Genomic DNA, 12,447 nt, shown 5'->3' on the forward strand with positions numbered 1-12,447 from the left:
GATTGGAGATTTCGTTACAGTTGTAAGACTATTTAACGCACAATGTGTTGTAAAACAAATATACCATTTATGCTTTCAATTAGTCCGTCAGACATGGTTCTCTTGAAACACTGTTTCTGATGCTTTTTGTAGAATCTGTAAAATAGATTGTATCTGATCTCTTTGAATTTAGAATTCCCTTTTGAATGATCATAAATGCTGATATTTCAAAATGTCTACCGCCGCTCCGTTGGCCTAGTGGTTAGAGCGTCCGCTTCAGATGCGGGAGGTCGCTGGTTCAAACCCCGGCCGAGTCATACCATAGACTTAGAAAAATGGTACCAACTAGTGTTAGGACTATTAGAGCTGGGGTCAGGATAATGTGACTGGGTGGGGCTTAATGCCTCAGTGCTAGACATCATTCAACACTGCCACACATCGTAGCGATAAGAATGCAACATAATAAAGATACGTTAAAATTCAAATGACACTCATGCACACACAAAATTTCTCCCACTAAATGCTGTTTTGGTTTCATCGTTTTATGTAATTTAACGCCCCCATGGTTATAAATCATCATTTGTTTTGTGTACAACTTTTGTACTTTTTGTACTTTTTGTACTGTGTTGTCCTTTCAAAAGAATTATCCAATTTTAAAAAATCACTGCCCACATTCGTTTTGAAAAATTATTGCTGCAAAAGCAAAGCGTACAAAGCACTGTAAGAAAATAAGTATAAAGTGTTTCTTTTAAAACCTGTTCGAATATTTGAACTTTTTCACATTGGCCTAGAAAAGATCATTTATCAACTTGAATATATTTTATTGATTATTGATAAGGTCATGTAAAACTTTCCAATCTACATTTCCTATGCTTGTATATCATGTATTCCGCTTTGTTTTGTTATTCTCCGCAGTTATAAAAAAATCTTTTTCCTTCTTTTTATCTATAAATTTTTAGAATAGCTCCCCAAATGTTAGCTATCAAATTCATATTCAGTCAATGTTTCTGTAATCTGTTTTTGTTTTACAAACATTTTTCTGGGTCATTTCTGGTAACGACAGGTTTGAAAAGTGTGTGGTTCAGAAACGAGAATTTCCGTGTTTCTTTTGTGTGTGTGTGTGTGTGTGTGCCAGATCTTAATCGTATGGCTAAATATACTTATGGTAGGCTGAACATTTTGTCTTTTCTCTTCAGGCACCAACGTGCAAAACTGTAATCTATGCCCTCATGGAGATTAATTTAACGACTAGAAAAATATTAAAGTACATACAACAAAACCAGATATAATTGTTTTCAGACTGTCTTCTATCAAATTAATTTCAAAATACATTCTGCCGAATAGACTCCATGCATTGATCGGATAATATCATAACCTCACCATGAACGAATCTTCCAACAAATTTAATTATACTCCTCATTTAATCTTAATCTACCAGCTCCTTGTTAGACCTGTTCATGAACGCGTATTTCTGTGACGGCAGAGAACGTGTGGGCCAGAGCGATTTCTTGTCCTCTCCGTTTGCACTGCCATCAATGCGTTTCTTGACTTTTTCCGTACACAAAGCCTTCAGGACCTGTGGATTGTAGCTCTTGGGGTCGGAAACCATTCGAAAAAAAAGATTTCGTCTCATGCAGGCGCGGCTGAGATTGTTCCTCTGCTGATCAAAGACGATCTCATCATCAAAGCCAGAGAAAACCTCATCATTTTCTTCCTCCTCTTTGTCAACCTCCTCTGAAGATGGTTGTTCGTCAATTTTGTTGTCTGTTAGTGACTGACGCATCTCCATCAGTTCATCTGTCATTTCTGAAACAAGAAAATGGAAACGTAACTGAGGTAGTGTTCAGAAATGTTTTCGTCATTGTTATATCGTATCACACACAGATAAGAAATCAAAGTACGCGAAGTACTGAAATTAGTTACTATCAAAGTTGCCAGAACCTGAAAGGTTTCTTTGTCTTTATCCTAAAATATTGACATGATTTTATTTTTAATAGAGTTTATTTTTTTTACTTACGCTGATATATTCAATTTTCTCAACAATGAAGTGTGTTACCTTTACAGTAGAAATACCGTATTTACTATATATTGCCTGTTTCCTTTGTAAGTAAAGTACTTAGCCAATCAACAGACATGTCATGCGTCAAGTTTACCACAGTGTATGGCTGACCCACTAGAATGCTTTATCATTGTTTAAACGCAGAATTGGCCTTGGATCACACAGTGGTAGCGAATGAAGTATCTTATTTTGGCATGACGCAATAATGTTGTTTCACTGGCACCGAGAGCTATTTATTTCACACTGTTGTATTCATAATACTGCAGATATGTAGGAAACTGTTTCGAACTGTGTTTTCAATTCTCCACTCGACTACTATTAATAAATATATTTTCCTCATGAAAATACGATGTAACGTTCATTGTCTTCATAATAAAGTTTATAAGAGTCAGGTGCGCGATTCTCTAAATCATTGTTTTCTTACATTGTAAGTTTACAAGTATAGTCAGTTTGATTCTTAATCTTGATTATTTGTTCGACAAAGGTAAAGCTGAAAACATAAGCTCGGAGAGTGAAAAAAGGGTGATAGTACAAAATATTCGTCGAAACTTATGTCAAAGGCGCACATTTGTTAGTAAATTAAGAACAAGAGGAATACAACTTTTCAGATAATCAAATATATTGAGCCAAATGAAAAAAGGCCTACAGTTTTGGACTGATAGAAAGAAGATTGGAAATTTTATCCTTCCCGTCATCGAAAAGACGTTGTTGCACTGATTATTTTTTCACAACGCCCGCAAGAAAAATATTAGCTATGCTGTTTTACCCTATGTAAAGGTAAGAAATGCACGTCTAGCCTTTAAATCGCTCATGGAAAGAAAAAAAACGTACTAAATAGTTTTGGCCTATTATAAGAGTGTTTCAATGCCAGGTCTTTAAAGATTCCCGAGTAATTGTTACTACTGAATGGCGTTCTGTGCTCACAACTCCTTCTGGGACTTCAACCATGTAATGATAACTCGATAGCTGGTCATGCCTGTTGTAATAAAAATAATAATGTTCTACTATGTTCCCGCACATTCATGGCAGACATGATCATGCCTAGGTAATATCAATTTATACTAATCTGCTATTCTCACTCCGGTTTAAGTACAATAACACTAGGCGAATGACCTGAATGAAAACCACTGCACAGAAACCACATAATGCATAACGCGAGGCTTTGAGAAAGATGAAGAATTTATTTATATTATTAGAAAATAAAATTACGAGGTTAGGAAATACATGTTTAAATTTAGGTACTTAACATTTCCAGTTTGCAGTTAGTTTCATAGTCACATTTTAATATTTTCTGTTTTTCGTTTCTAAATAAAATTTGTGCTGCTTTTTTAAAACTCTTGTTTATTAAACATTCTTTCTTTTATCATTTTGTTTTTGTGCATAATTGGGCTTATATACCTCGTTCTTGTTAATTGAAAGAATTCACTGTTAAGTGATTGTGTGTTCACCTCCTTTTGAGTTTTGATTTTCTACATGAAATTCTTACCTTATTACCTATCTGTAGTTTGGTTTAAATTTTCTGTAATTATAATTACGATATAGATTAAATCAAATAATTTGCTTTGGTTTTTCTTCATTGGCCTGCATATGAGTCATGTTAATAATACTATGTTATGTATTGTTACATTTATCTATCATTTTTGGGAATACAACAAATGTTTTGTTTGCTTTGTTTGCTATGAAGTACTTCAACATTATATATATATAAATAAATCTTTCAACAACAACAGCGTAACCTTCAGAATAAGCGCGGTACTTTTGCTTTTATTTTCATCCAACAATTTAAAATATTTCATTGTAAAATTCACGATGCTGTTAACCCATAATTTTTCAATATTCCTTAAATATATTATTTAGATACAAATATCATTAGTTACACCAGTTCCACTTTAATTATGGATTTGTATGCTCCATGCCTATTTGCTAAATGTCTCAATAACTTCACACACACACACACACACACACACACACACACACACATATATTTGTTGTTGTTGTTGTAGGGTTTAACGCCATTTTTCAGCACAAGATAGGCTGTACATGGCCGCCAGTATTAATGTGGAGGAAGAACTCGGGAAAACCCCAAAAAGAACCACCGACCCACGAGAAGCTATTGGCAAGCTTTCTCACATATCCACATTAGCCGAATCCGAGACTCGAACCCACGCAGACAGAGGTGAGACACACACAGATATATATATATAAATAATAATAATAATAATAATAATAATAATAATGATAATAGAAGTTAGTGTTAGGACTGGTCGGCCTGTTGTCAGAATAATGTGACTGGGTGGAACATCATGCTACATGTCTGCGGCATGATACGACAGTGCTGGACATCACTATAAACTGCCACACTGCAGACATCGTAGCGATATAACTGATTTTTTTAAAAAGCTACGTTAAAAATCCTAATCGCACGCGCGCGCGCGCACACACACACACACACACACACACACACATTACAGCTAAATCAACTGGCAAATCAAAATCTATTTTATATGTTAGTAAACGGCGTTGCGTAAATGTACTGACTGGTTTAAACAATCACACAGATGGCTGTGTTCCATTCCTTTTTGTTATCTGCAAACCGAATATTATGCTGATTGCTTATAGTAGGTTTTGCATCGACTTTTTAATGGTTTTTCAATTTACCCGATACGATATCCCAGGCGTACTTGATGTCTTCGTCCACAGCGTTCTCAGCGCAGACAGCAAATCGAATGATGTAATACTCATTGAGGAGGGCGGGAACCATGTGGAGCTTGCCCGACTCATTGATCATTCGGAGCAATTTTTTGGTAAGAGCGTTTGGTCCCTGAATGAATCAAATACAGAAAAGTTTACAGCGTGTAATAATACTATTACTGTGTTAGGGTATGTTTAGCCTATCGTGTTTTCGCAATCAGACTCGATATACGCATGCGTTTAAAGCGTATTACACAAGATCTACGGCATCCATTTTTTTTTTCTTTCGAAATATCATGTAGAATATTTTATAATAATACAATGACGTAGAAATTTATATATATATATATATATATATATATATATATATATATATATATATATATATATATATACACGTTTTAGGTGCGTTGTGGGCAGTCATCCCGAAAGTGGGTTTACGGGAAGGACATGATATAGTTTACATTTCAAATCAAAATACATATACATAGGTTGTATTTCTTACATAGTAATTATGTATATGTTGAAAATAAGTATATACACTTATGTTATAGTCCTATTCATGTTTTCGGTTCGTGGGCAGATATATATATTTCATGGGCAGTTTTGACCTTTAGGTTGAAGATGACAAAGTAACTGCCCAAAAATACGTTCACGAAGAACAATCATATAGCATTCTGCCCGTGAATACGGCCACGGGAACAATATATAGCGTACTGCCCACGAATACGTTCACAAGTAACAAATATATAGCATGACTTTCCGGTGTGCGCGCGCAAAATGGTTGTCAAGACACGACGATAAACATTAATCTATTAAAGCATCCTTTGCAATGGCCAGCGTACATATAGCGGACGTGCGGTTCGTTTTTCACAGCTTGTTTGAAATAAATGGATGATTATATATCCAGTGTAACAACTTGTCTTGACAGCTTATGGATGCTAATGTTTGACATTTATTGTGAAGATGATTGTTCACTGCTTGTTGATGAATTCGTAGCTTCTGTTAATCGATGCTATAGCTCAATTTAACTGTCATACACTGATATGTTTAAGTCTGCTTGCACAGTTAACTATGCAGAGTTATGGAAATATAACAAACTGGTTTTAATAACTTTCAGAGATTGTTTTACTATTACTCAATATTTGTTTCAAGTACTATAAAGGCTGTGATAGGTTGGGTGGCTTAGATTACAAATCAGGCCCTTCTCACTTGGGGGGGGTGGGGGGTGGGTACTGCCCATTATGAATATTACTGGTCCTAGATGTCCAACCTGATATTTATGACATATAGGTTCAACATCTTACTGCCAGCAGAAATGGTGTTCTGTAGTATTTTTCCCAGTCAATAGTTTATGGATATATTATGTCATGTACTATGCTTGTTTAATTCTCTCATCTCAGTTCTGACGTTACCATTGAATGCTATAATGTTCCCAGACATCCGGTATTCTTGGTTATTAAAATTATATATATACACAGATAACTGAAGGTGAGTTCTCATTATTCCCTAACAATTGTAATTAGTGGGGCTGTAGCAATTGATGGTCTGAGAATTCAAGTTAACTGGTTCAAAACTTGGGTAAACAACAAACTGTTTTCTTCCTTTGACAGGCATCATAAAGTTTTGCATCTTTGTCTCTCTGATGACTGTGGTACACAAGTTACAGACTTTGCCTTAGAATGAGCCTGATTTTTGATACTTGTTACTGAATGGGGTGGGGTAGGGAAGTAACAAAATTATTAAAGGTGGAATGTATGCAAACCATGCTGGAAATAGATATGTGCCAGCAACTGCAACATGTAAGCTTCAATCAATTTGGAAACTATAAGCTTTATCCTGTAAATATTAACAGTTCACACCCTGTATAAAAGGTGATTTTGTGTTTGATTAACTGGAACTGTTAATTTATTATGTTAAGGAATTTATTGTTTTAACCCTAGTAAATGTAATATAATTAGGTCAAAAGTTCCAGTTTGTTTATTGTTTCCAGAGTTGATTATTGTAACTGGAAGAACCTGTTTCTAAGTGTTAAATGAAACGAAAGAGATATTGTTTACTCAAGTGATATAAAATAAAAGTTTAAAATGAACTGAAAGAAATATTGTTTATTCAAGTGATACAAAATAAATGCAAAAGTGTATATTCATTAAGAAGTGTATTGTCAATTGCAAATAAATGAAGATTTATCTTATTTTGTTCTTTACTTGTGTACAAAATTATACCTGGATTGGGCAATAATTACTTGGACTCCATTTGGAAAAGAAAAATCTATATGTCCTAAATACCTAATGTTCATATCATAATGCTCTTTTAATGGATGATTATGCTTTTCAGCTGACGTTACCATATTGCCAAGTGAACTAATAGTATGGCCTTCGGTGTGGCCCACTAATCACATTTGTAAATGAATTATGCATACAATAGAGAAATAGCTCTTAAAATATCTTATGAGTTGAACAATCTGTGTACACAAATAAACTTGAAGCAAATCTTTGAACTTGTATGCCACACATGCAAGTGAATTGGTGGTTTTCATATGTAACTTGTGTACTCTTATGGCTTTTGTCTATATTACTTTTAGCCATTTCTATTCACACACCAGAACACAACCTTTTTTGTCTGATTCAGGTACTAATGCAAAACTTATTTCAGCTGTAACTGAAGTATACAGAATTTTTCCTGACGTTGAGGCCTACTGTGTAGACAGTATAGCTGTAAGTCATCAAATCAAATGGAAGACAACAGTGTGCAGTTGAAGAAAATGATATATACCCAGTACCATTTAGAGTTATCTTAAAGAAAAGTCACAATGCACACTGATACAAGTAGTTTTAGAAAATGCATTTGTTCCACATACATTTTAACTTAACCCAAAAGTTCAGTCTCTTGCCTAAAATTCAATCAGATGTATGCATTTATTCCATAAAACACAAAGATATAATGAACCAAATCATTTTCATTATTGAGTTAGGTAGTAGGCTATGTTAAAGAGTGCAATCACTTTATCGATTTTTTTTCCATTACATTTTTATTTATTATAAAATGACATTTCTTAGTGGAGTGCTAGCAACTGTAACTTGAGGAATATTTTGTACATGCTGGCCTAAGTGTCATGAATATACTGTGCTACATTTTGCTTTATTAGGTATAATACTATCATGAGACTTGCTTGATTAAATCCTGAATTTGTCAGTTACACTTACAAGTCCACTGGTAGAATTTAAAATCTGTGACAGTTTGGGAACTTTTTTTGCAGTAACTGCAAATCACTTTGCCTTCACAGTCAATGAATTCAAGCCATTGATAATTGTCAAACCATTGTGACTGAAAATGTGATTGTCTCTTAGTTGTGTCCTATTTGATAATTTTGCTGCCACAGAGTCTGGATTGTGTCTCTGAAGAAATAGTTCATCTAGACTCTGTTGCAGTATTACATTTTATATGTTCAATTTAATGAATTTTCTTTCTTTGAATCATTCTTATGTCATAACTTGCGAAAATAGTTTAGTTAACAATATTTATTCAAACAGAAAAGATAACCTCACTTGACAAATCATCCTACTAAAGTGATCATGGCATACACTTTTATCTTTGAAATTCAAATATTGCCCACTCGTTAATTAACATAACTAATATTGCACATTGAAGGTGATTATATGTATCATCAGTTTTAAAAAAATAAAGACATAATACTATCATTTAATCACTGCATACAGGAAACAGACACTTGTGTCTGTAAAATGCCTTTCATTGGATTACTTTGGTTTATTAAAACCAAACAGCAATCCACTCAGGATTTTCTCGGATAGATACAGAGAATATATTATGGTCATTCAGAACGCTATCAATACATCAGACCAGATTGTTTTTATTATTATTTAGGCAAAATAACTTAGTAAGTCAGATGGCAAACATGAGGATGGTGATAGGTTATGTGGAATTTGCATTGAATCATCTGATCCCAGAAGATTTGATACAATGTCACTGGCTGTGGTAATCATCAAGTGCAGTTGCACGGCACCATAAGACTTATCAAGATACCATAAGCTAGAAAGATGAAGAAAAAGAAAAACGATGACCCAAAGACAAATCCTGCAAACTGTGTGCAAAAATGATTCCACAGATTATAGATGAAAACTTTACTATATTTAGCTTCAAGATATTAATAAATTCGGATTACTTCCTCCAGTCTGCTACAGTAATTCATGCCCATTGCACTCATAAATTGATTATAGTCCTTGCAGTATTTTGTGTGGGCCACAATATTTTAATTGATGCAGCTGATGCTCCATTCTTCAGTTCAGTGTTGATTCAAACATAGCAATGTCCCTTTGGGATGTGTGCATAAATAAAGAATGCCTGTCCCTTCATTACCACACTTGTTGAATTTATCGTGTCTCTCTGAAAACTGTACCATGTGAGAAAGAATTTTATAAACAAACTGGACATAAGTATTGCTAGACATATACTCAGACCTGAGACTTCATAAAAGACTGCTTACTTGTGAGGCATTATTAGTGCTAGGGCTTGAGGTAATAACTTGCTATATGTTTGGTAAGGCAAAATAAGGGGCCTTATGACTTAAATTGAAACTGTGAAAAAACAAAAGGTTCAAATGCAATAAACTTTTGTTTTTCCTCATTTGTTATATTACAGTGCCATGAAAGGTCATTTCTTTTATCTTTTTAATCCCTTGCCAATTTTAAGTCATCATCACTAACCAAGTCTCTAAATCAATTCTTGGCATATTTAGCTAAAATGGTGTCTACTGTTCCATTATATCATTGATTGTTTAGCTTGCTTGTATGGAGCTTAACACCATTTTTCAGGACATCATAGACTTTACATGGCAGCCAACATATTTATTGGAAGAAATCAACACACATAACGCTACTGGCAAGCTTTCTCATATACACACATTGGTTGGACTAGAGAGAATTGATTAGTGATGTGTATGCCTAGACCATTCTATAATCCAGGGCCCCATGATTGAATACAGCTTAAAGAAATTAACCCTAATTCAATTTCCTTGTTGCATTTAAATCATAACACCCACCATGCAAAGTGACACATGTCTCAAGATTTTCAAATTTGTATATGTTTTGCAACTTTTAATTCTGAGTTGATGCATGTGGATGTGGAAATTCAGTTACTGAATACTTAGCTACTTATATAAGGAGCTCTCACACTGGTAAAAGCATGCAATTGGGATTGTATTTGCAAGAGGGCAATTAATTGTTCAAAATACTGTTTTAGCTAACTACATATGCGAAGGGTTGATGTATAAAAAAGAGGATCAAGAAATCCTAGCTGGTAAAGATAATTGTATCCAACTTGACAGAAAGTGAGAAGGCCTTTTAATTTTGTACAGCAGTTTCATTAAGGAACCAACTATAATACCATTAGAAGTTTATGTGCAGCAAAAACCACATTTAGGACCAACTAGACATCAAAACCATATGCATAGTTCCATTTACGGCCAACCAGACATCAAATAGGTCATCTAGTGAAAGCACAATGTCAAAATGACCAGCCATCTAGGAGAAGTAGCAAGGAAGGGGTTTTCCAGATGCCCATTAAAACAGCCATATTGGAGGTTAGATTGGCACTATTTTCATTTACATCCAACTAGACATAAGAAGTCTTTCACTGATATGACGATTCATTCAGGAGAAGTAGTTATACCAAGATTTTCAGGATGGCCACATTGGTGGCCTTATAGGATGTCTGTACAGCACCATAATTCTCATTCAGGACCTGCTAGACATCAACATAAGTATTTTGTACACATGTTGACACGCTGACACAATTATCCATTCAGAAGTAGCGATAAAAAGTTTCTTAATATGGCTAATGTGGCAACCACATTGTATGTGTGAGTGGCACCATCTTGTTTTTTCTTCCAGATATTTTCACACAAATATCATATTTAAAGATAACATGAATTCATACAAGATCTTGTCAGTTTATTTCATAACAGATTTTTCCCTCATATTAATATAATCTTTTGAAAACATTTATACATTATAGTTCTAGAAATTTTTCATGCTCTCAGAAACTATTAAAATCACAGCAGAAAGTGTTATGTTATATCTTTATTCAGCACTGAAAAATATTTATGAACTCTTAAAGTTTTTTCCCCATATTAACTTAATTTAATGAAGATTTTCAGACTATAACCTTTCCATTGGATTTATTTTTTCAAACATGGCGTAAAAAGTATGTTATAGTAACCAATTTTTACATTGCCTTCACCATTGCAGAAATCTCTATAATCAATTTCCTAGTAAAGAAAAGCCAAGAAAATAAATGGACAGTTAATATTCACTTCAGGATCACAGACCTGAGGCAAATATGTCATTGTTAAATCAAACATTTTTATTGTGTTTCCTTAGACCTAAATATATATATATACTTGCTGTTACTCTAAACAAAGGCTGGTGATCCAGTTGATAACCTTTTGGGGGTTTTAAGGATGTCTTTAAAATTAAGGCCTTAAAAATGTTGAGATCTTATATTAAAAATGACAATTTGAGCCTTGCAGATTCATGTCCACAGGTGCCCAAATAAAATAAAAAGGGGGGGGGGGGTGCAAGGGGCAAGCTTGTTGGTGTGTTATAAAATAACTGACTTATCATCGGTGTGCTGACAGGTGATGTGTAATTAAATCACTGTTGTAATATTAATAATGAGCGAGTCTGCACAAAGGAATTTCATACAGCTAAACTAGCTCAACAACTAGAGGCAATTAAGAAATATATCCACATTCGTGATTCTGTCAAATGGCAGATACAACAGCATCAGGAAGCTCAAGTGGCATTTACAGAAGGTAAAGAGCCGCTATACTTGTTATCTTTTTAGGGATGTGCTTGGATTTTGCCCTCAAGCTGGAGCAGTCATAGGATATATAATAAATCGCCACGGTCGGAATTTATCCCCAAGCTGGGGTAATCGATGGGTAAAGTCTTATCCACAGTCGGGGTTTTATTCAAGCTTCAGGTGCAAGTTTTTGTGCATCTCCATGCCCTTGCATAAAACACAGTTACACGTTTTTTTATATAGATATTTTTCAGTTGTAGACAGGAATAATAAGTATTTGCGAGTGTTTGAAATGAATGGGTTCATTATGAATTGAGTGGCACTACATTTCAAAAGCAAAATTGGATTGAAATGCAAGAACTGTAGTACGGAATTAGTGTTGGTTCTGGATCGTAGAATGGAATTGTGTGTGTGTGATTGGATTTTTAACGTAGCTTGAATAATTTTTCAGTCATATTGCTACGATGTCTGCAGTGTGGCAGTTTATAGTGATGTATAGCACTGGGGCATCATGCTGCAAACATGTAGTATGATGTTGCACCCAGTCACATTATCCTGACACCAGGCCGATCAGTCCTAACACTAACCTCTTAATGCTGAGCGTCTAGCGAGGTAGCTGTTAATACCATTTTTGTAAGTCTTTGGTATGACTTGGCTGGGGTTTGAACCCATGACCTCCCGCTTCTGAGGCGGACGCTCTAACCACTAGGACACCGGAGTGGTCAGAATGGAATTGTAACAATTACAATGGAAGCAATTTGTATTATGCTTGTTGGGGCATTCCTCACTGATGGCTGTCAGTGACATCATCATGGGAATGTGTAACAGCCACATTTTGTAAGAACAAGGTGTAGTTGGTGAACAATACGGACACTTTTCTGCCATTTCCACTGGCA

General features: G+C 34.8%; 1 protein-coding gene across 1 annotated transcript in view; it reads right to left on the bottom strand.

Annotated features, from left to right (window-relative positions):
• Window positions 1-1,094: 1,094 nt before the first annotated feature.
• Window positions 1,095-12,447, bottom strand: part of LOC149772778 (aromatic-L-amino-acid decarboxylase-like) — a 79,123-nt gene continuing 67,770 nt past the window's right edge. Inside the window, exons 14-15 of the mRNA XM_089947337.1 lie at window positions 4,697-4,859; window positions 1,095-1,785 (exon numbers count right to left, since the gene is read on the bottom strand). Coding sequence (XP_089803463.1) covers window positions 1,406-1,785; window positions 4,697-4,859 — 543 coding nt within the window. The 3' untranslated portion in view covers window positions 1,095-1,405. The remainder of the gene's footprint in view (window positions 1,786-4,696; window positions 4,860-12,447) is intronic.

The sequence above is a fragment of the Sinohyriopsis cumingii genome, unplaced genomic scaffold, assembly GCF_028554795.1.
Source record: "Sinohyriopsis cumingii isolate HCF-2022 unplaced genomic scaffold, ASM2855479v2 utg001176l, whole genome shotgun sequence".
Taxonomy (NCBI): Eukaryota; Metazoa; Mollusca; class Bivalvia; order Unionida; family Unionidae; genus Sinohyriopsis; species Sinohyriopsis cumingii.